This window comes from Antennarius striatus, chromosome 21 (assembly GCF_040054535.1).
Source record: "Antennarius striatus isolate MH-2024 chromosome 21, ASM4005453v1, whole genome shotgun sequence".
In the NCBI taxonomy this organism is placed as follows: Eukaryota; Metazoa; Chordata; class Actinopteri; order Lophiiformes; family Antennariidae; genus Antennarius; species Antennarius striatus.
The window spans coordinates 6,894,505-6,919,832 of NC_090796.1; the positions used below are offsets into that span (position 1 = coordinate 6,894,505).

Consider the following 25,328-nt stretch of genomic DNA (forward strand, 5'->3'; position numbering starts at 1 on the left):
GAAACGCCTGAATCTTCATCTCAGCCAGCAAGCCTGTTAGCACATCCTGCTGGTGGGACTGCCGAGCCTGGAGGAACCCAATAAAACAGAATGGACACATAAAAGCAGAGCAGCTGGATCGAGCATCCACCAGATGACCGGACATACCTGCCCAGAGCTGTGGTGCATTGTAGTTGCATTGCATGTTATGTGATTCACTGTGCAATGGATCTGCTTTGCAATACAGAACTCGGTCATTTAACAGCTCACAACTACAAACGTGTTCTCTTAACATTACGCTATAGATACTGATGTCATTTGAGGTAATACTCTGCCCTCAGTATATCACAGTTTATTTAGTGGACACATTGAAGGTATGAACAGAGATATGTCAGGAGCCTGGAGTGCATTTCATAACCGTTATTAGTAAAGAGAAGAGGTTCGACTCTCCTGCTGATATTACTAGACCTCTGCAGTTTTTATATTTCTTAAAGATGTGAATCATTTCAAGTGTTTGAATATTTCTGTGTACCATCAAATTCATTTCAGGACATTTTATGTGATAGTAAAATGCAATAGTGTGTCTCTGTATTTGACACCATTCATTTTCTTTCTATCTGCTAACACCTGGTGCCACTATTCAGTGGTTGTAAAGTAAATATGTTCACATTTGTAGTCTTGTCCCTAAAACAAGCAGATATTATGTTCTGGAGTTTGTTACTTGAATTTGTTGCATTTAGATGGAAGCATTAAATCTTTCACTTCATACGTATTTAAAAACTTTAGTTTTGACTCAGACTGTAGCTTTTGTGTAGATTAAATTAAATGATGAAAATCTTGTTTGTGATGAATGTGAAACTATTCATTTATGTTGTTAAATTCCAAAGTCCACTTAAATTGATGGTATATATAAAGGATATTCATACATATACACCAGATATTGTAATCTAATCAAAGGTATAATGATAATAATGTAATGTATTATTCTGCATCATAATTTCAAGTGATTTCACTTCATGTACTGTAAATAATATTGGATTGCTGGTACTTTTGTAACAGACTATTTCTACTTGGTGTTTTTACTTTTACTTGAATATTTAAGTAAGTTCACCGCATTACCTTGTATTTGGACTTTTCTAACACTTTCCACCAGTGAAGAGTTTATCAAATAAAAGTGGGCAAGTTCAAACAGATATCTGGGTAATATTTTTATTTTGAATCAGTCCTTTTCCTTTTTTCCATTTTCTTTCTGAAGGAAAAATCCCTCTGGTGGCCTTTAGTCCACCTCTTCTTCTATATTCCTAGCAGGGACATCCTTTGAAATGTAAACTCGTTTACCAACTGCTGTTGACTGACATTATGTGTTGATTTTCTCATTACTGACCCAACACACTTGAAGCCGTTTAAAAACAATAGTATATTCTAGCATTAAAGTGCATTCTGGATGCAACATGCACTGAAATGGCAAAGGTCATATCTCTATGTGTGCATGTCAAAGACTTCAGGCTATTTCACCGATCTTCATTAGCTGGTAGCTCAAACTTGTACGGATGTTCATTCAAAATCCTCCAACCGCAGCAAGGAAATAGTTAAGAGCAGATAAATTACTCTACGGCACTAAAGACATGTTCATGAAGAAAACAATCTGCTAGTATTTGTGTTCATCCCTATAATCCTCACCACAGCCTGAGTGAAATCCACTAAGCAAAGACTCAAGATTAAATGACCTATTTGTGTTTATGATTTACTTTTGTATTAATGTTGCAGATCAATGGTTTCCCAATTTCTTCTACCTGCAATCCTGCTGTTTGTTGCCCCTGAGCTGCTCATTTTTACCTGGCAGCATCCACATAATGAAGTTGGCACACGCTGGCGAAGGAGAAATATAATATATGGGGGTAATTATAAACAACTGAGTCAAGATCAGAAGGATTAACTACAATTGAAACCAAAGGGACACGTTTAGACTTGTTATTTAATAGAGGCCATTCGCGGTGCCGTCATGCCAGCAGCTACAGTTTCCTGATATTGTTGACAACATAATGTGTGCGCTGACTACTCAGGCTTGACCGGTGCTTGGCTTTCTCTAAAGACTCTTCAGAAGACCCCGCGAGCCTCGGAGTACTTTATGCTAAGTTAATTTACCCAAATATATCCACAGCATCATGGCGGCAGCCCCCGCTATTCAACATCAACAACTTTGTTAATGGAAACTTGCTGATCCATAAACGTTGGTGCCGCTGCAGATGTTTGCTGGGGGGCAGTTCACATATGAATGTTAAAAACCCACAGATCGATGAGGGGCATTTGCAAAAGGAGGTACGAGGTGTGTTTTAATTATAATTGCGTCATGGTGTGTGTGTTTGTGTGTGTTTGTTGGGGGAGGTGCTGCTGTTGAAGCAGGGGCCTCCATATTTAAATAGGGTCACATCTCGGCCTCACCTTGCAAGTGTTATGCTATATTAAATGCCACTCATGTTAAGTGTGTTGAAACCCTCCTCTGATGTAGTCAAGACATAATATAAAGGTTAAATTGAAAAATGTCCCTTCAAAGGACACGGAAACACTCCATGATTGATCTCCCTTGTTCAGGCAAGAAATGTTGGTCAGACCTCTGTTTCATTAAGCCTCTTTTAAGCGTGGGGATACAGTGTGTTTTAATGAGGAGTGACGGGAACAGAATTTAACTGTCAGTCAATCAGGATTTCAGAAGGTCAGTGAAAAATTAGCAAACTGTTAGGCAGAAGGTCTGAAACTGCAAAGCTCCAAAAGCTCAGGTAGCTAATCGTATTAATAACGGCTCTGATGATGCAATATATACTGTATATATAAATACACACACACACACACACACACACACACACACACACACACACAAGTCATGGACACACCAGGAAATTCTAGAATACACATATCCAGAAGTCTCATGCATAATATATATATAAAAAAAAGAATAGCAGTAACATGGAAATGAAATAGAATAGAAAATGGGCACCACAATTCCAAATTTATTGATTGTTAGATTTTTTTCCTGCAGCAGTATCACCCCCACCACAAAACAGTATTGATAATCATGTCTTTATACTCTTTAGTGAGCAGCTTCCCCATTTCCTTGAGCGTTGCATCATGGAGGAATCGAGGGCATTGGGAACTTTAGAATGAAAATATGTTCGACACCCGGCATTGCACATACTGTACATTGTTTGTTTTGAAATTGTGTTTGGATTGTTGTGTGTGTTAACAGCTAAAATCTTATATTTTGATGAATATAATGAACTGTACTATATATATAGAATTAGTATACTTACTGGGTTTGGGGCATATACCATTGTGCCAGCATGCGCAGGAGCCTAAAACTGTGAACGTCATCAGCTGATTAATTAAGTCACAACTGTGTTTCCTACACAGGTCCTACAAATATCCTTCTTAAAAAGGTCCATCGCCAACATTAATAGAGGTCACTACAGAAAACATGGAGAGGTGGAATATAGGAGAAATCCATAAACACATGACTGGTTTGGGGATATTTATGCTCTTACTGTATGTAGTTTTACTCAAAATCATCCTGTGTAGTTAGACACCAGAAAGCTGTTTAAAACTGGGTAAATAAAAAAAAAAAAACTCAAATCCTAAAGTGTCTTCTCAGAATTTTGTGTACCTTTTGTTTGTTATTTGGAGATTTCTCGTTGCAAAGTTTGACATGAGTGAGTCATCAACACAATTTTTCTGACAAAAATGTAGGAATCATTTTAGGGATGCATTTTTTTTCTAGCTGATACAAAATGTATTACCTGCTTCTTACGTCTGATACCAACATGTAAACAGAAAAATTCACAATTTTTATACTTTAATAAAAACTGTGCAGCCTGTAGTTTATGCATCCCTAACTAAAGACAGTCGAGGATGTAGTTGGTCATGTCAGTGAAAGCAATTTGACTTCTCTTTGTTAACTCTATTTATCTCTTGTTGTTATTTATGTTGTTATTTATTTAATATGAGGGAGAAGGAAAGTATTTAATCATAAAATTTTAGAACAGTTTATATGTAACGTGACTAAATCTGCCATCAATAAATGAAAAAAGGAGTTCCCGGGTTGATGTTCTGGCTTCAAAAACGACAGGGGGAATGAAGAAAACCATGTTAACTTCTGGTCTGAACATAAGCCAATAAATCCAGGAAACATTTTCTTTTCTCTTCTTTGAACCAAATTTTTTTTAAGGATTTCTGAACACATCATACTTGTACCCACAGCTCCTGTGTATATACATATAGAGAATATTGAAATTCTAAACTATATCAGCATTGGACACTGCACATACAGTATAATGACAATATGAATGCTTTACTTTACGGTTCACATTTTATGTTTTCAATGAATTCTTAGACGGCATAAACATTTCTTTAAGTGATTCTTATTCTTCCAGAATCTATCCCATTATACTTTACCTCTATGCTCTGATCCTCATTTACATTTTTAAATCAGTAAAATTCCTCTTGTTGAGTTTCTCTTCTGTCTTTGAACGTCTGAACGCTTCCGCCCAGATCTGGACCGAGACATTGATGAATATTAAGTCCCTTCTTTGCTCTCCTTTTACAGAGTCCAGAAGTGCAGGTTCAGATGTGGGGGCTCCAGGACATGTAAAGGTGGCCCCGTTGGGCCTATGTGAACAGGACCGTGGGAAGATCTGAACCCAGGCAAGGGTGGATCAGGTGTGGACAGGATGTAGTCAATGCTAAACTTGATCTCCGGCTCTGGTTTCCCCTGCTGCCCGGGGTTTGGCATAAGGTGGTTTTGCCCAGGTCCTGACCTTGGCCTGTCAGGGTTCAAAGGACAGAGGGTGGAGTCCGCTTCAGGACGGCGAGTTGCACGCATACGCTGATTGCTGTGGCTCTCCAGTGGGTGAAAAGGAGTTTCTCCTGAATCACGGAAGCCGATTTTCATGTTCCTCCTGCGCCGGCGACGCCGAAAGTTACCGTTTTCAAACAGGTCAAGCATGGATTCACAACCAGAGGCAAAAGTCCAGTAGTTTCCCTTTCCCTTCTCATTGCCCTCTGTCCGAGGAACCTGCATAACCGAGACAAATACTTCATAATGATTAGAAATATTACAGAACCACTGATAATTACAGCAGAAAAGTACTACTGAGGAAGGGCAGAAAGATCACAAAACTAGAAGTTTTGTGATCTTTGTGATCTCAGCTACCAAATGCATGAAAGGGGAACTATTTAAACTAAGAAAAAATGTAGAAAAAACTCTTATCAGACGCTTTTTACTCTTATTGGATGGACATGATGTGTTTGTGTACCTTGATGAAGCAGCTGTTGAGAGACAGGTTGTGTCGGATGGAGTTCTGCCAGGCTCTCTGGTTGGAGCGGTAGTAGGGGAACCTCTTCATGATGAACTCGTAGATGCCCGACAGAGTGACCCGCTGCTCGGGGCTCTGCTGAATGGCCATGGCTATCAGAGCGATGTAGCTGATGGACACACACACATACACATACACACACACACACACACACACACACACACACACACACACACACAGACACACACACAGGGTAACACAATGTCATAAGCCCAAAACAGACAATAAAATCAGTTGTTTGAGTCTAGTTCTCTAATTCTACCTGCACAAAAAATCTACTGACAGTCTGAACAAGAAAATTCAAGCACGAAATAAAGTTTCCAAATAAACAGTTTTTAGAATTTAGTCCTACAAGTGTATTAAAAGTATATTAAACATTATTATTATTATTATTATTATTATTATTATTATTATTATTACTATTAGCGTACTACTATATAATAATTTCTGTATAAATATGTATAATTCTGAGAATAGGCCTGTCTTGGTTCCACACTACGATAACTAAGCTGCATAACAAATCTTTTTATTTCCTTTAACCTAAACTGAGCGATTCAAGAAGTTATTAATAAAAAAAAAGTAATTATTATTAGTAGGAGTAAAAGTAGTGGTGATTTATAATTATTATACAGTATTATTTACTGATGCTGTTGAAAACAGCAGCATCATTGAAGCAATAACATTGTCCAGGATAAGTTTCTCTCTTTCTGTGTGTCACACTGGCTTCAGGAGGACGGAGCCCTTACCTGTATGCGGGTCTACACATCTTCTTCTCTTCGTCTGTGCTAGAGGAAGGGTATCCGTCTCCATCGTAGTTGAAGCAGTTGAAGGGGTAGTGAGAGTTATCAAACATATCTACACCTTTAGGATTCAGATGCTGGATCCTGAGTGTGGGGCTCCTCTGACTCTCCTGGCCAAAGCCCAGCAGCAACAGCCTGTCCTGCTGCTCCGCTGCGCCACCATGCTCTGCTGAACCAGCAGACACTCTGAGCACTGCTGATGACGGCTGCCTCCAGACCCCCCCTCTTCCCCCATATCCTCCCCCACACCCCCACCCCTGTCCCCGTCCCACATGCTCTCCAGGAATGACTGCAGGTCTCCAGATTCAGGACCTCCTCTCTCAGGTCTCTGAACTCCTTTTCTTTAGATATTCAAAACCTGAGGATCCTAACTTGAACTTGAAAATCCATCATTTGAATTTGGATGTTGAATAAAATATTACTTACAAAAAGTTGCTCGTTGCATTAGATTTTTTTTCCATATACACTATACTCAACCCATATATCAGTTCAGTAATAACAGAGGTATTATTATTGGTACTGAAGCTGCTCTGTAAATTCAGCGGTGTAGAATGAAAATAGTCTAAAAAAAGCTTTAAAAAAAGAGAGACAGGCCTAATGAAATATGCAGAGTAATAATAAAAATTAAGATAAATGTAGTAGATCCAGAGATCTTCCTTGTCAGAACATGGAAACTACATTACCCACAGTGCCACCTGATTGCAGTCTTAGGTGGGGCGGGAAATATAACCAGATTAATGTTTGCAATTAAAAAAAGACTCGTGTGACATCACTGAAGTCAGTGTGTCAGCGCCTGGAGGGCCAGAGCCAGTTTTATTTGCTGTTTTATAATACAGAAACCTGCAGTCAAACTCTGACACATCAGTCAGTGGAGAGACTTTGAATTGGACTGAGTTGCACCAGTTTCCCAGTAGCAGCCCAGTCAGCTGAGCCCTGAGAGTATGGGCTCTGTAAATTGGTTCTCTCGCCCCGTCCAGCAGGATTCTGGGTGGTCTGCTACACTCGAAAACTACCTTCGTGTTTTATTTTGTTTCTTTTTATAGCCTAATCTCTCTAACTGTACATGAGACAACTAAGGCCCAAACCAACAAACAAAATCCTTTACATCTTTGTTTTCTTTTTCTCTCTGCTAACTCTTTGTGTGTGTGAGTGTGTGTGTGTGTGTGTGTGTGTGTGTGTGTGTGTGTGTGTGTGTGTGTGTGTGTGTGTGTGTGTGTGTGTGTGTGTGTGTGTGTGTGTGTGTGTGTGTGTGTGTCCACTCTGGTAGACGTTTAGTCCACAACAGGAAGTTTTGTAGATGCTATCTATAATGCTCTATAATGGCCATAAATTGCTTCCGTGTCTATAAAACAGGGGTATGTGTATTTTGAAGGGCTCATAACGGGGCAATTGGAAGTCTCCTGTGAGGCGACAGAGGCCGGGAAAACAGCCCGGGGTCTGGCAGGCCTCTGTGTGTGGCCTGCCGGTGCTGGACAGGCCTTTGGGGGCTCCGTCGGCCTTCCAGAGACGATACGGCCGGCGTGTCTCTATTCCTGATCGGCGGCAGAAGCAGCTGAAAGGTCAGTGCTGTAGTCACTGACCTGTGATTTATTACCTCTCGTCATTAATGTGGTGTTGACATACAGGTAACATAGTTTCCATGACAATGTGTGTGATGCTATGTGTTTTTCCATTTTATTCTGGAGTTTCTATAATTCGATTAGAAGAAAAAGAAAAAATCAACTCTTTTGATCCCTTACAAGGAGAAATAATTTTTTTCACTCTAGTATTTGTTTTGTTATTTATCACGGGTGTGTGTATATATATATATATATATATATATATATATATATATATATATATATATATATATATATATATATATATATATATATATATATATATATATATATATATATATATATACTGTATATGTGGGTACAGGCCCGTAACAACAACACACACACACACACACACACACACACACACACACACACACACACACACACGCAAATATTGAGAGACAGAACCATTACACTCTCCAAATGATCGAGTCCACATGGGTTTTGAATCAGCCACCTTCCGGTCCCCAGCCCAAGACCCAGTGTACTGATCCAGTGCTGTCATGTCAATAAAAACAAATACAGCGTTTTTATTCGCTTTCCTTTACATTTGACTACCTTTGTGTTAATAAATAAATTCATTCAGATGTAAATCCTATCCTTTACCATTTCACAAATAAAGGTTTCAGCACATCAGGGTTCTTCTATTTTGTGTCTGATGTACAGTTAGAATTGAGATTTGAAGAAAGACAGCCTCTTTACACCTGGATTTCCTCCTTTATTTGTTTTAAACCTCAGTGTTCTGATTTACTACTTTGTTTTTCAAAAAGCTCTCAATTTTACAACTGATGCCTCCATTTTATTTTATTGTTTAAATTTTGCTGTGTGACCAGTTGACATCACAAATCAGGCTTTAATTAGATTTTTAATTCAATGTAATTCATAATATTAAAACAAAAACTTCAACTGACTCTTCACCAAATAAAACTCTGAAATTTCTTTAAATATTTACTCAAATTTATTCCTCCCAAAGTTTTTTTTCAATGTCACTGGATCCTTGGTCTTCACGTATCTCTAGAACTCACAAACATATCCAGAAAACATTACAAAAATATATTTTATTAAAACTTCATTTAATTATTTTAAATATGGTATAAAAGCTTTCTTTCCTGAGTACTGATACGTTATACTAGATTAATACATCGTTTTTCCTTCCTGGTCTGAACCCCGAAGCAACAGAACCGATGCTCTGAAGCACGCAGCCACCGCTGGACCGTCTGGAGTCCTGTTTGCTCCAGACAAGAAAAACAGACACGTTCATACAAAACTGTAAATATACAGAGAGAGAGAAGCAGCTCAGAGGAGATGTGAAGGTCAGGGAACTGCGCTGGTTTGAACTGAGATCTGATAAGTTCACTCCCATGACGAGGCCTCCTCTGGCGTCCTGTCTGCGGCCGGCCGCCGTGATTACAGCCCTTACTCCTCCTGTGGTCACTCTCTGGTCCTCTGATGGTTGTCTCCCACTTGGCTTCCTCCATTCATTGCCCTGTCTGCCTTAGTGTGTGTTTGTGTGTACGTGTACGTGCCTTTCTGTAAACCAACAAAGTAGCTTTTCCGGGGGCTGTTCCGCGAGGAAAGGTTATCAAAACACAACAGTGCACTGGGAACTGTAAACAAGCTTGTGCACAGGGCTGGGGCTGAGGGCCGTATTTTCCTTTGCACTGTACTGTGTAGTCGCCCTCGCCGCCACCGCTTCACATTACCAGCAAATTGCAGAGAGCTGCCGGTAAGACCTCAAGACCCGTGTTCACCTGGGTATTCTTGGGGGAGGACCCAGACTTACAGGGTCACTGGGTTCATCCAGAGAAGGCGCTAACAGCTCCCCAACAGAGGAACCTATAGATCAAAGTGGAATTGTTCTTCACATAAAAATGAAGTCTCGCAAAAAACTGGAATGAATCAAACAATTTAACTTATAAGGAATGAAAAAACACTGAATATGTCTGATCTGTATAGGAAGAAGGATGCAGTTGCAATGCAACTACGGAGACATTTAGTTTGACAGTGGTGGACGAGCTTTTTGTGATGATCTGAAATAGCAAAGGGTTTGTTTCACAGCTTTGCCGTTTCACTTTATAGCACTGACATATATTTTATACAGTTTTACCTTCATATAAATTGAATTATCAGCTGACATTTAAACACTTTACAAAAAATTATACATGCATGTGACAATCAGGTGTACCCTGTTATTATTATTATTATTATTATTATTATTATTATTATTATTATTATTATTATTATTATTATTATTTTATTGCTAATAATAATTATAAATAATATCATTGCTCATAATTAATATTTAATTAATTATTGTAATTATTTTAATAAATAGTAGTAGTATTGATAGTAGTGTGTGTATGTGTGTATGTGCGTGTTTGACCATATAAAAGCTCATATACATACATGTACACACAAATACAATCCTCACATCCTGCCTATTTTGTTTTATTGCACTTTAACCATGATGCAAAGAATAAAAATACAAAAAAAAATCCACAAATGATGCTTTGGATTATAAAAAGAAGCATTTTCACTTTAAGAACACATGTCTAAATGTCCTCCATGGATCCACCCATACGTACACACACACACACACACACACACACACACACACACACACACACACACACACACACACACACACACACACACACACACACACACACACACAGCTCTGACCCGACGCGATGGAAACTGAGACGGTAAAATAAAACCTCTCTGAAACAGATGGAGCACACAGTATATGTAGAACTCTGGATATTCTCTTTATCTCACTCTCGGGAGGAGTTTCAACCTTTCTGCCATTAAACCAAACATTCAAGTATTTCTATCATTGCACAGGCACTAGATTTTCTGACTGTATATATTAACTTTCAGCCGGTGACTGAATCGTTGACACCAACAGTTAAGCTATAAACTCTTGGTTAGAAATGAAATATACACCCTGAAAAATAATCTCTCCACAACAGGAACATCTGGACATGAAATATTTTACAAAGAAAACAATAATATAAAACTATCAGTGTCACATTTGACTTTTGGTACCATAAATCTAACCTCATATCTGTTGCATTGAAAGAAATAAAAACAGTAGTAGGATTAAATGTTGTAAACACAGGCAGAGATTTGCTCGGTTAAATTTAAGCATTACTTGTGGCAGCATAAATCAATTTCATAGCAAGAATGATGGAATATGGAAAGGCTCTGACTGTACTGAGAGGCACGGTCCTGGAGCTGCTTTTGCACATGCTCAGTTTGCCCTCTTGTGGTCAAATACCAGGAAGTACAGCAAGATGTTGTAAATTCAATGGTTCACTGCAAGGAAAGGGCGATGCTTCTGATAAGAATTCATTTGAAACAATAAATACGAATTTGAATAAATACTCTCCCAAGTGCAAGTAACATTTATGGGCACCACTACTAAAAGACTCCAGGAGTAAACCTGCACTCCGATCAAACATCTCCATCTCAAACACCAATGACAGAAGCTGAATCAGTTCAGCGGACTTAAAATGAAAAAGGGACGTGGTGCTACAAAAACCAGCAAATCAGTGAAACATCGTTTGGATAATTAAGACAGTAGGAAGTAAACTCACTCTCCTCCATTGTGAATGTTCAACTCAAATAACTGCAATAGCGACGATACACGTGAAGAGCAGTGCTGGGGGGGTCGGGAGGTTCTTCGCATGTCCTTCAGAATTCACTGAATTCAAAAACGAGTCCGGATGAAGATGGAGAGAAGGCGTCTCTTGCAAGACTTTCATGGTTTGGTCGTGCTGCGGTGGGTCGGGGGGGGGGGTGTTTGGGTCGGCTGCGGTGGCGCTATCCTACACTAGAGCCAGGTTTGACTATTTTAAGCAGTCTGGGTGATGGCAGTCTGGGGATGATTCAGTTTTGTTTGTGACCTGGCCCCAGATCTGTCCTGAAGTCTTCAACATCACCTTATTTCAAGCATCAGCACAGGGTCTAGTCATTGCACTGTTAAGTCCAGTTCTATCCAGCAGTCCTATTCACTTCCGCACAGATTATATCAACCTCAGGCTGCTTGGGCTTCCCTGTAAGTTCAGGAAAAGAAACCACCAAACCCTCTGAGAAATTCAGAAACACCGACGGAGTTCGTCTGTGTTACAGGATGACAATTCACTCTGAAAAGAAAGGCTGGATCTCCCTACAGCCAAGGATTCAGTCCAATCCACCCGCTGGGACTCCCAGACAGCTACCTACGACGTGGGCCGGTGTGGCCGTGGTCTGTCCCCGGATGGCCCTGGAGGTCGTCTTCCACCACGTAACTGTATCCCTCCTTTTCAATGCAATCGGACAGAACATTCAGCACCTGGTGGTAAAGAGGCACCGCCAGACACAATCAGGCGTCGTAAAAAAAGGTGCCAAACATGGAACATGAGAAATCAAGTGCAGATACATAAAGGTCTGACAAATAGCTGCTTTAATAAAGGTTGAAAATGGGTAATAAGCCATATGTATGTTACAGTACTCTTCACGGAGTACTGACCTGACGGAGTCGTCTGTCCATGGCGTCCAGGTGTGGCTGGATGAGGATGGGACTGAGGTGGTCCCTCATCAGGGATTCTGCCATGAGCACGGACAGCTTGTATTCTTCCTTAGCGAGCAGCTGCAGCCGGAGGTGAGTCGACTTCCTTACTCTGCAGTAATAAAGGGTAGTCGGTGGGAAAAGAGTCAGCGTGGCTCCGTGTACAGTTAGAATCACATGAACAATATGTTAGGCAATGCTGGTATATATAATGTCTGATTAAATATGAAAATCTTGCTTATATTTTGCATCGAAATCAATAAAACCATCATTAAGATTCTTAACAGCCCCAGAAAAGACGTCTTACCTGCAGCACTGGGTCAGCGGCACCAGGATGGACATCTCATCATGAGAGTGTTTTCCAAAGCTGTGGTTAAAAATATTACTTTTACTATAACAACACTAAAAGATTAGTATGATCTTTTTTATCCAAAAAAAATCCTTCATTTGAATAACTTCATGCAGTTTACTGTAATTTTATGAACTGATTATTGATTATTTGTTAATTTAGAAATACAATCCTTACAGACTTAAGTCCTCATTTGCATATATAAACTTTGAAATGTCTCTGAGTTTTCTTTACCCTCTGCCGTTGTCCAGATGGATGATAAACGTCTCATTTCCAAATTTTTCAAACGTTTCATAATGATGGCGATCCATGTTTCCTGTGTTGGAATACAAGTCATTAGGCAAGAGTCATTAGTGGTAAAATGGAAATCAGAAAGTACATTTGTCTGGTACATCCACAGTATGTAATACTGTTTAGAACACACGCCTACAAGAATGTTTCGTCCATTCTCAACATCTCAGACCATAAAAGACATGATTACATTTACATTACATTTACATTTATTGCATTTATCACACCACAACAACAACTTTGCCTCTGAATGAGACATCAGCTCACCCATGAGAAAATCAAAGATGGTCATGTCCATGATGTCCAGAAGTCGTGTCCCACTGTCATAAGGTGGAGTCTGCTTAACTTCCTCGCAGTAGTCTGGGTCCACCTCCCACCTGACGAGTTTCAATATCACATCATCAACATTGTGCTTTACTGACAGCATTATTTCAGGACCCTGCTTGTATCTAGTGTGTGGACAGGTGGATTTCTTACTCTGCCTTCTTCCGTTTGTGGTACGAGCGTCTCCACGGGTTCCTCCACGTCTTGCGTTTGGCGAGGGCGAGGTCAGGGAGGAAAGCAGCCAGGGATCCTTCTATCTGGTCCGGTTTACCACACAGAGCATGCTCTGTGGAGCAGTAATACGAACATTCTCCGTAGAAACACACATTGTTGGCTGGGGATTGGAAAAACAAAATTGTTAATGTGTGAAAAAAAATTCATCACATTCTCACATTCTTTAAATAGTTAAAGACAGATGGTTGAATATATTCTCTTACAGCGTTACGTTTTAAAACCCAGTTTTAAATTGAGAGAGAAATGCTTCATTTTTTTGTTGCAATTGGAATTTGCACAATGAAAACGTGTTATTGTAAAACAGTGTGTTTTTCAAAATAGGGCTGTGGTAAATATATCAGGAACCAAAAAGGGCAGAATCTCATGGGATCTCACGCTTTATCCTTCAAAATGAAACTAAGATCCTCTCAGCGGGTACCTGGAGAAATGAAGAAGGTCCTCCAGAGTTTTTTGTCTCGGGTGACATCTCGGATCTCCTTCGTCATGTTGACAAGCCTTCCAGCCACAGGAGGGACACGACGAAAATCCAGGACTCTGAAACACAGACACATTCTGAGGGGTGACACCCTGCCTTAAGAGTACAGCAGGGGTTTTCAGACTGTGTGGTCCCGTAGGGGGGTAACTAAAGGGGGGATCAGAGGAAGCGACATGAATCAAAAAGTACTGCGTGATACAAACAGGACAAATGCATATTCTGTGAAAAAAGCATGAATAAAATTCTAGGATCTAACATGATCAGCAGTTGTAGAAGCGGCTGTGGCACGAAGCTCACAGATGGATGTCATGTGATTTGACCAAATTGGTGCTATTTGTGTCAAAAATCACGCGCTACAAAACTGCATCCTTTCTCAGAATTCACTCCACATGATTAACATTTTTAGATGTAGCATGGTTTCCAAAAATATTATTAGTACTGATGTTCACTGAGAATGTGAGTGTGTGCCTCAACACTTAAAATTCATAGAAAAGAAGACTCATGACCCCAAAATCATGTTTTTATGTTTTGTTCAAAGTAAAATCAGAATAGTCAAACACATAATAGCATAAAATACAGGTAAACATAAGACCTGGTGTGGCTAATGAAAAAAACACTTCTTTAAAAATGTGAAAAAGAACCAATTTGTCAAATCATATTAGGGGCCTACAGATAAAAACTAGCCTTCTGGCTAATTCTGTCTTTTTTTAACCATGTATAAGCATGTGTTTCATGAAATTGCATTGTCCCCTTCAACTAAACTAAACTAAACTAAACTAAACTAAACTAAACTAAACTAAACTAAACTAAACTAAACTAAACTAAACTAAAAAGAAAAGCAGGAAGTGTCAGAAAAGATAAGATCTGAATTAATGTCTGAAATTTCTTTGTTTTAAACATTTGTAAACATGTTTAAATATTCATACAAAAAGCACCACAATAGATACACACCCCAGATGGGACTCGAACCCACAATCCCTGGCTTAGGAGGCCAGTGCCTTATCCATTGGGCCACTGGGGCAGCTGTTAAAATACATCCCGGTACTCGTGTAATTCAACATGAGTACCAGCAGGGGGCAGCGTAAGCTCAGCTTTAATTTCATAGTTACACCTTTAATGGAAAAATCGACATCTAAAATACTTCACAACTTCCATCTAGCTCTCTAACGTAATATTTTACCAAGATATAATGAAACTACACATCTGTTGTAATTTATCGGGTCATCATGATTTGTGTCTTTGCATCATTGAACCAATGAATGTGCCCGTCTGTCAGGTGGAGAACATCAGGCTTATAAAGCTGTGTTTTACTGCTGAGTGGCGTGACGTGGTTTCCTCAGTGCGTGCCACATGTCTATTTCATGAGTGTTTAGCTCTTGTCGTGAAGACCACCCGGACTCCAACATCAGCACAGCCTCTTAAAAAATTGATACCCCTGACAACGCCTAATGGCTACGGCCCGAGGGCAGAGAGGAGAACGGAAAGGAGGAAAGAACCTGGAGGAGGAAAAAAAAAAAGGGAAACGGGGAGCTATTTTCTGAGAACTCGTCACGCAAATGATGCCATCAAACAGCTCTTTGGCAGGTGGAGTGAGACAAGCGTACACAATCACATCTCTTTTCTCATAGGGTGAAGCGTCACACGGCGCCGCCGGGCCTGCTGGGTCTGAGCGCTGCTCCATGTTAACGGGAACGAATAGACTTCAGTCCTGTTCATCAATCGCATTTTCCCCATCACCTTTTCCCGTTCATACACCTTATTCCCATGATGCACGTTTTAATTATTCGTTATTGTCAGGGTGGGGATTGGGAGGCAATGAAAAAAAGGAAGAAGAAGTTGGGAATCGCAATGGTTACAAAGTCCCACCTGAAAAACGTACAAGAACCCAGACGGTTTAAGACACGGACTTAAATAATTCACGGCTTAATAAATTCCGACATATATGTCTTCACTTCTGCTAGCACCCCCCCCCCCCACACACATGCACACCTAATGCAGTTATACCAGGTGTACTTTCCATCTAAATCCAATCCTATAATTAATGATGCTTAAAGCAGTGTAGCCTATATAAGATAAGTGTGTGTGTGTGTGTGTGTATGTGTGTGTGTGTGTGTATGTGGAAGCGTGCCTGTGCTAATGCTTTTAAGAGAGCCTGTGTGTGTGTCGGTGGACCCCCTGGGAGGCAGTGTAGTTGAAGTCACTGCACCACCATCACCATCACTAACACCAATGGTATATACTGTATAATGTCTGATTAAATATGAAAATCTTGGTTTATTTTGCATGGGGATCAAAATGTAAATTATATCTGTAAAGGCTCTAATTTACAACAGACAAAATAAGGGGAAAACATAAAGCACTGCTTTTGGCAAACCCTACCAACTTATATTTAGAATGGGCACAGAGCCTTTTATGTCTTTGGTTTCCTCCTCTTCCCCTTTACCCACACATGCCAGGAGTGTGTGCCTCACTGTATTCTCACGTGAGTGTGTATGTTTGTGTGTGTGTGTGTGTGTGTGTATAATGGACCAGATGTGTAGCAGACTGGTGAAAAAAAAAAACGCTGCTGTTAATGCAATCGCTGCTGAACTGTGTCATCGTGCCTGAAGGAAAAGCAGATTCAACATCACTCTGACGGCCCCATGGTGTGCCTACATGGAAGAGTACGTACGTGTCTGTGTGACATACTGTAGGTATCAACTTCTTTCTGCGGCGTCCGCACGCCACAACTCCTCAGAACAACAAACAGCCAATGACGTCAGCCGGAATTTAACAGCAAACACGGCCCTTGTGCCCCATGAGGTTTCTGGCTTTTCATTAAAGTCTCTCCGGCAGGCCGCCAGTAAAGTCTTAACCTTGTAGTGACGATGAAGTCAGACAGCGTGGTGGTTGGCTGAGCAAGGAGGCTGTTGTTCAGTCAGATGTTAGCTGTGGGAGGGGGGCTTGCATTCTTTCTGACTCATGGCCTCTAACAGCATCTACTATACAGCACCGCTAACGCCACACACTGTGTTAGAAAAACAAAATAATGAAGAGGACGGAAAATCTGGGGGACATGGAAGGTGTTCATGTACAGGAGGTAAGAGATCTGTATTTTTATGAATCAAGAGAGCCCTACAAAAATATTTTACTGTATTATTTAAATGAAATGACCAGTTACTGAGGGAAATATACAGCAGGATGTCGACACAAAAGCACAAAAAAACAAGAAATATTTCAATATCTATCTATTACACACACACACACACACACACACACACACACACACACACACACACACACACACACACACACACACACACACACACACACACACACACACACACACACACACACATTTACTCACATTTATTTTTAAATTCTTGGAAGTCTGCATTTTCATTGTCAAAAAAAAAAAAGTTTCACCCGTTCTGCCCTTAAGCTACCGTCCATCTTACCCATGATTATAAATATAGTGTAGAGGTTTGTCAACTGTCAAACAGCAGACAAGACAGATGTATTTGTGACGGCGCGATGCACCAAATGAGACGTACCACAAACCCACTCCCCCCTGAGGCTGATGTCGACCTACCTGTCGAGGTGAAAGGCAGCGATCTCGGCGTTGTGTCTTTCAAAGTCGGAGAAGTAAAAAAAGTCTGGCGGGGTCTCCTGTTCCCGGGTCTGTCTGCAGAGACACAACGAAACAGGGTTTCAGCTCAGGGATATTCACATAAAAATAACCCGTCTTGTCTCTGTCTGTCAGGTTTGCTCTGTAAAATGTTAATGTCGGAAACAACGCCCACTGGAGCATCCAAGGTGCATCTGAAAACAATTGTTTCTGGCAAATAGTCATAAAAGTAGAAAACAATCAGTTTACTGTCATTGAAGAATAATTTCTTGTCACGTTCTTTCATCAAATCTAAATAAAGATGAACCAATTTTTTTTTCATCCCATTAATCACCTCATGGTGACCTTAACAAGTACACATATACAGTATTTAGGGGAGGATTTCACAAAGCCAGGAATGCAAAGTGGCAGCGTAAGAAGATTGAACTGTGCGTATATTTTGGTGCATTGGATTCCGCTCCCTCTGTGTGTGAACCAGACATCTTGAACACGACTACAGATTTCCAAAGATGTCTCCAGAGGAGCCCAGTCGATGATAAAACTCTCCAGCATCCGTACGCTGTGGCTGTGTAACACTGCGAACAGCAATTGTGAGCGATAACCAAAGTGCCAACAGTGTCCACATCTCACATAAAGGCCCCCGTCGCGGCTGCTGTGGTGTTTAGTGGGGGCCAACAAGAAACACGGACAATTCAAGGTCAGAGACTTCCTCCTGAAGCATCCACTCACGCTCTCCATCTGTACCTATTTCTGTCCAGCTCTGATCCTTCCCCAAAAAGTGCTTTGCGCACACATTCTACATTAAAGCTCTTACTGGAGGGGGAGAGAGGCTCTTAAAGGCTTAAATCCCAGAGCTGATGGAACATGAGCCAAGATGGGGCAGAATGGTCGGGGTAAAAAAAAAAAAAGAAAAAAGGGGGAAGTCAAAGAAAGCGGAGGTGAAAAGACTCCCTGGGAAGATGCTCCGTATAGAAAGTATGTTAATGTCTTTGAGGTATATAAGGAGAGCAGTGCACTCCATCATCATACTGCAACCGCTCTACAAAAGAGCTGCATATTTGACTTATTTCTCCTTTTATGCACGCAGCCGTCTTTTTACTTTTATTGACAAATGTTAATACTTTCCAGGAAGGCCGCTGAGCTCGGTGATTTGGACTGCAGTCTCTGCCATTTGTAGCCTCTTTCAGCTCGGATGAGAAGAATGGAAACTATCTCCGCAACATTCTAACCTCCTCTCTCTCTCTCTATTCCCTCCGGATGCTGCTCTCTGTTTATTTGGCTAAAAAAAAAAAATATATATATATATATATATATATATATATCTTTGCTTCTCTGCTCTCCATTTTTCTGTTTCTTTTTTTTTCTCTCAACATTTGCGGCTCGGTTCTTTTTATCTGCCTTCCTCTTCCTTTTCTCTCTGCTCCATCCATCGTTCCCTTTCGCTCAGCTGGGTGGCTGATTGTAACGCCGCAGCTGCCTGGATGACACATGCATCAGTCATTAACTAGCCCAACGTGAAACACACTCATCAGCTAAAAAAAATCCTCAATTTCCTCCTCTCTTCACGCTTTAGCTGTCTTTCTCTCATCCCTCTCCTTCCTCCAAGCATTTGTCAGAACGCCACGTGCAGATGGACGGACAAATTGGACCCGAACACACAGAAATCAAACAGCACATGCTGATTGTAACGATGACCTAACCATCCTTTAAAAACCTTTTCCTGACTCTGTTTCATCCCTCGCTTCTCTACCAGGAAAGGCCAAACTCCGTCTGTTGATTGCATCACTTTCCTCCTCTGCACAGCCTTGTTTCAGGGACGCGGCTCTCGCTCTACATCAGGGAAAAATGATACTGACTTTGAAAACAGAGAGCAGTGTCTATTTACACCAGCGGCGCTCAGCTCCGCAACAGGAAAGTATCACTCAATCCAGCACACAGGACGCCTCAAACGGTTTTATCGATGGGGACAGTTGTGCAAAGTCAGGTGCTGGAATTTATTTCACAACAGGAAAGTTTTTGCATGTCTTCAGAAAAATTTAAAGCATGAAATTTTGTTTTGGAAGTAGAACGATTAAACCGACATCCTATGAAAACATTTAGTGGAATGCAAAATGCAACAAAAACCCATCTTTTTTTTTTTTTTTTTAAATGCATTTTGCGAAATATTGAACTCTGTTTTAGTTTTTCGAGCTGACAACAACTGGTTGATGGAAATTTTAAAAGAACTTTCCGGTTCCGCTCTTCAGAGGAAAAAACAATGTACAAAGGGCTCATGTGTTGGTTTGGTTTTTTTGGGGGCCAAGATTTTCCTTTTGGTGCAGGAAAAATTCAAGACTGCTGCAGTTGTGATTCTGTCAGTTAACCAGCGACTGAAGCTTTCGCTTGATATGCCGCCACTGATGCCTCAGATTTACTGGAATCCTTAAGAAGCATGATAACAACATACTTTTTAGACAACATATTACATAAATGATAAAACACTTTCCCTTTTTATTTATTAGTTTTTATAAACAATTGACAGAAATCCTTTCCAGACAAGAAGCCTTTTTGTTACTGTCTTAATACGCTCTGGCAGACTCTGATGTTACAATTCCAAATAATTACGTACATTCTTGCTCATATTTTGCCAAGATTATTTAATTTCCAGCTGTGTGACACGAGAATGTGCTTTAAAGTAAAGATAATCTGTTCACAAGATGAACGACTGCAGTTGCGTTTCCTGACAGACAGAACGTCTGACGTTGAACTTCTTGCCAGTATTTCATGACCTTACTGACGGCACTTGAATGATGGCGTTTTCTTGGGGGATAAGCTCGAGCAAACAGCTGAGTGCAATGATTGATGATCGTTCAAGCCTTAAGAGATCCACAAGCATATTTCACATAGTGCTACTACATTGCTGTCTCTATAGGGGAAGACGGGACAATAAACTGCTCTATTTCTGTTCATTAGCTCCAATGTGCTCCGTGAGGCGCACGTGTTTTTGTGTTGGTGCCTTTCCAGCACAAACAGAATCGTGATCTGAGAAAGCGGCGCATGAATAAAAACCAGTTTCCATTGGAGGCCACATTTCCCTGCCTGTGGCCCGGCTTGAGATGCGGCTGCATCGACGCTCTCCTCTCACTGAGCGCCAGCAAGGAAGCAGGAAGGCTGGATAATTAATGTGATCCAATTCAAATGTCAATAAAGATATTTAGAGGATGGCATGACGCCCCCCTTTTGACCGGGAAAGAAGTGAGGAGAGAGGAAGAAGTGAAGAAATAGTGAAATTACAAAGGCAGCAGAGGAGTTAAATGAGCAGGGATTGTGTGTGTGTGAACGTCTCCAGCAGTCTTTCACCTAACAGATATGCAGCTGTTAGGCGTTACGTAACACCGTGTTTGAATACGCTAACAGCAGCACCTGTGTACTGGCAAATCTGAGTGTGTTCTGATCAAGCAAACCATCAGGGGCGCACTGATTGAGGAAGCTCTGCCCTTAGCATAGGCGGGGAGAAACATACATAAATGCATGACCGCATAATAAAATCTATAAATGTTTGAGCACACAGTATGTACTGAGCCCAGAGAAAACACACAGAGGGCAGAAATGTCAGCCGCTCGAGAGCCGCTCATCTCTTTCCGTTCGGACGGCCGGGTTCAAACTTGACCTTTGAATTATTTACAGACGTGCAGATTTATGCTGATTGATAAGTAGAAATGTTTCACTCAGCTGCCAGAAGAAGCTCGGATTCTTCTTCCTACAAAGAGAGACACAGCAGAACAGCTGCAGAGGAAGCAGTAACTGTGTACAGTTTTTTTTGTTTTTTTTTAAAGCAGGATCTGTTGGTTCCATTAAAGCTGCCTGTCTACACCAGCATCAGATTTTTTATCAGCAGCAGCAGGTGAGATGTAGTGAGCAGAGCGTGCCCAGTGTGACCCTGGCCTTGCTGTAAACACATAGTTTACACTGGGTGGCCTGACAGTTTCTTGGCCGTGGCCGCCGCTCGGGAGAGGCCCCAGCAGCCATCGGGGCTACAGAGGTTCAGCAGCAAACACATAGCAGTGCAAGAACATGAAGGAGAATGAGAGCGCTGCTTCTGGAAAATCTGCATTTGCACACAGGACCCAGCCGACCTCTGAAACACCGGCGGGGGAGAAGAAGAAGAAAAGGGAGATGGGAAAATAAGCAGAGGCTTTGCTTTCGGCCAGTTATTGACATGGGGTCTTAAAAAGCTTTTGGCCTTCAGCTGCAAGTAAAAAATACTCTCATCAGATTTGCTTGGTCCAAAAAAATAAAATAAAATTCTGATGTTGCTTTTCCCTTTCCTGCCTTCGGCGATTGGTTGAAAACAAAAGTGCACTCCTACACAACAGAGCTGAACACAAGCGGTCTTATCCCTTTGGCATAAAACCATCACAAAACCTGCAGCAGTCATCCGCTGTGGGCAGTTGGTATCACAGTTCAGTCACTATAGCAGCTTAATATTGTAAAAACAAAAATCCTCGATCCTCCACAGTACATTATATTTTTATGACATGATTCTTATTTATATAGAAGTGAAGACTCTGGACTTACATTTGTAGAAAAATGCTCTAAAAACAAGTAAAAAGGCAACCAGAGGACTGTGCCTTTTAATGCACGTTTCACAAATGTTGCATGCAATTCTTTACAAAAAACCACATAAAAAATGCTCCTTTAGTGAAGCATGCCAGGGTGTTCTCATCCCAGATCCACGTTTCCATCACCAGGACATTCGGATGTCCTACCACAGAGCTGAACACACAGCAAAGTCCAACCTCCTTGCTTTAGAATCATCCTCCCGCTCATGCTCCAGTATTACAAAAAGAAAGAAAGAGTAAATATATATTTATTATCTGAGGTAATGCATCATACTCAAAGTATCACAGTGTCACAGTGCATTTGGGCGAATCACAGAAAGGATGTTTTATGTTGTTTCAAAGTCAAGCTGCCAATCGATCACCATAAGCCTGTAGCCATGGTCACAGGCCGCAGCGTGGAAGGGAAGCAGAGCGGAGGAGTGAAGAGATACGCAGTAAAATATAAAAGGACAAGGGCATCTCCCGGCCCCAGTGGGTTCCCACCAAAGGGCTGACTCCACACACTTGTCACACATCATCCATCAAAGCCAGAGTGAGCACAAAAGTTACACACTTAGACACACCTTAACCCACCTACACGCAAATATGGGATCACACATTCACACAAGCATGCAGACATGGAGTTGTCTTAAACCTCAAGAGGGCGTGGAGCTACAAGCAGATGAGTGAACGGGAAGGTAAGAAAGTGCATCCCATGTAAGGATCAACAGCAGAGTCAAACATCATCAACACCACAGGGGAGCGGAGACAGGAGGAGGCTGCACATGGTTTTATCTGAAGCACAGCGCACGAGAAGGCTGACCTTTGGAGCAATGGCATTTGATAAATTGAGGGGTGGGGGTGGGGGGAAGCTTTCAGCAGCAAATGAGACAGGCGGACCTGTGTGTTCACATCCAGCAGTACGTGTTAGCGTTTACTGGTGCTGCTAAAAAACATCGCTGTTAGCCCACGTGTGGAGGCTGTGACGGGTGGTTCACTGAGGGAGGGAGGGAGGGAGGGAGGGAGGATGGAAGGGAGGAAGGAAGGAAGGAAGGAAGGAAGGAAGGAAGGAAGGAAGGAAGGAAGGAAGGAAGGAAGGAAGGAAGGAAGGAAGGAAGGAAGGAAGGAAGGAAGGAAGGAAGGGAGGAAGGAAGGAAGGAAGGAAGGAAGGAAGGAAGGAAGGAAGGGAGGAAGGATGGAAGGAAGGGAGGAAGGAAGGATGGAAGGAAGGAAGGATGGAAGGTAAAGCAATGGAGATGTCTGGTTTAGATCAAGTTATTTTGTTCCATTCGTAGGTCAACCTATTTGTTATCTGTTGGCATCTAATTCATTTAAATCAATGGTTACAAAAAGAGGAAGGATATGAAACAAAGAAATGTCCATTTTTAGTTGGTTTTCATCCAAATTCACAAATGACCTGAAAGGATGTTTCATCCTGGAACATTCCCCACTGGGACAGAAAACTGATATCACATATTAGCTGAAACTGTTCCGATCCAGTTCGGTGGTAAGTTGTTAAAGTACTGGGGTTTTTTTTGTTCTTTGTTTTTTTTAAATCACTGTCAAACCAATCATGACATCAATGTGATTCTAACAACGTTATATTATGAGGGTTAGGCTATCATGGGACGCTGATGATGACAAAGAAACTGGTGGCCTAGTTTAATCTGGTTCATTCAAGTCTTCTTCTCCACCGCTGAAGACAACAACCAGTCTGAAAGTCTCAATTTATCTGTTCAAGAAAAAATTTACAAGAAAAAACTTAATTACTTGAAATGAAAACAAATAAACAAAGCAACACCAGCTGAGTTGGATCTTGAAATCTCAGCCTCACACAGATTTTTGTTCAGGTGTAATAAAACGGGAAGTAAAAAGGTTCACTGAAGGAATTTTAACTAGCACGCCACAAACACCCAAAGGCACTCCGAGCAACCTTCCCGCTGTGATCCAGGTACGCCTTAGTGTGTGATCTGCTTTCAGTGTGTTGCAGTTTTTGAAGTGTGATGGCTGTCACAGCTCCCCAGGCACTGCCATGCTCTTCCTCCTCCTCCTGCCTCCTCCTCCTCCTCCTTTACTCCGTTAGCCCTTCAGATCCCAGGCCTGACACACAGAGAGACAGCTGTTTCCTTCCAGCAGAGCTCTTTCTCAAGCACTCCCTCTCCCTCTCTGATACACGCATGTGCACACACACAGCCACACGCACACACGCACACACACACACACACACACACACACACACACACACACCCACACACACTCACACGTTTAGGCGGGAGCGTGAAAATCCAGATTTAGCAGAGGCAGATTACGACATACACACAGAAAAGCCACACATAGGCGACACAAAAAAGACACACTGGTATTGTGGTAGCTGACAAGGTTAACACACATCACCAAGAAAACACACAAAACGCGTTTACAGCTTATTATCCATGGAAAACAGATATTCATCAAATGCATCTTCTTTCTACACCTAACCGTGATTCACATACATCACAATGCATATGAATAAATATAATGTCAGTTTAATGAATCATGCAAGGGAAGCGATCGTGTTTCAAGTTCTGCATCTGATTCCTCAGGGACTAACGTCGCGTAAACGATACGATCAAATAGTCAATTCCTTCACAACACAAGAGACGTCTTGTGTTGGAGTGCCTTCAAAGAGGCCTTTGCATCAGAAAAGAACAGCATTAAATGAAGATAACAGTGCAAAGCACAGCTATTAGTGTGTGAAGACACCATGAAGAGCGTTAAGCTGTGAGAGGAAGGATGAGGAAGAAGAAGGATCTTCATCTGGACTGTGTTTGGGAGACGTTCAGGTGAGGGAGGGACAGGAAGGCGAAATGTGTGCGTTTTAGTCCACAGCAGCTCTTCGCATGAATCATTCATGAAGGCGATGCATTCAAGCAGGTAAGCACACACATCCCAGTCACGTCCCAGGAATTACACCGCTCCTTCCAACCTCCTCTTCTGTTGCTTCAGCTCCTGTCACGCCAGCCTGTAAATATCCTGAACAGGTAAACAGGCCATGAAGATGAAGCCATCATTCCAACATCATCTGAGGCAGATACACCCACAGCAGGACTCCTCTGCCCGACCGAGCACCTCCGAACGCAACACCAATGCTCATCTCTGCCCCTCCATGAAGCACTCATTAAAAAGAAAAA

At 41.4% G+C, this 25,328-nt stretch overlaps 2 protein-coding genes and 1 non-coding gene across 3 annotated transcripts in view; all 3 read right to left on the bottom strand.

Annotated features, from left to right (window-relative positions):
- Positions 1-2,973: 2,973 nt before the first annotated feature.
- foxl3 (forkhead box L3) lies at positions 2,974-6,329 on the bottom strand. Its single transcript, XM_068305827.1, has 3 exons — positions 6,092-6,329; positions 5,286-5,454; positions 2,974-5,044 (listed from the first exon to the last, which is right to left on the bottom strand). Exons 1-3 carry the CDS (start codon positions 6,196-6,198, stop codon positions 4,571-4,573), a joined length of 750 nt encoding a protein of 249 aa, XP_068161928.1. The 5' UTR covers positions 6,199-6,329; the 3' UTR covers positions 2,974-4,570.
- A 3,855-nt stretch (positions 6,330-10,184) lies between these two features.
- Positions 10,185-25,328, bottom strand: part of fam20cb (FAM20C golgi associated secretory pathway kinase b) — a 41,776-nt gene continuing 26,632 nt past the window's right edge. The window contains exons 4-11 of the mRNA XM_068305969.1: positions 17,543-17,635; positions 13,915-14,030; positions 13,416-13,596; positions 13,206-13,315; positions 12,882-12,963; positions 12,606-12,665; positions 12,260-12,410; positions 10,185-12,082 (exon numbers count right to left, since the gene is read on the bottom strand). Of these exons, the coding sequence (XP_068162070.1) occupies positions 11,966-12,082; positions 12,260-12,410; positions 12,606-12,665; positions 12,882-12,963; positions 13,206-13,315; positions 13,416-13,596; positions 13,915-14,030; positions 17,543-17,635 (910 nt within the window). The 3' untranslated portion in view covers positions 10,185-11,965. The remainder of the gene's footprint in view (positions 12,083-12,259; positions 12,411-12,605; positions 12,666-12,881; positions 12,964-13,205; positions 13,316-13,415; positions 13,597-13,914; positions 14,031-17,542; positions 17,636-25,328) is intronic.
- On the bottom strand, positions 14,920-14,992 carry trnar-ccu (transfer RNA arginine (anticodon CCU)). The gene has a single exon. It is a non-coding gene; the product is annotated as a tRNA-Arg (tRNA).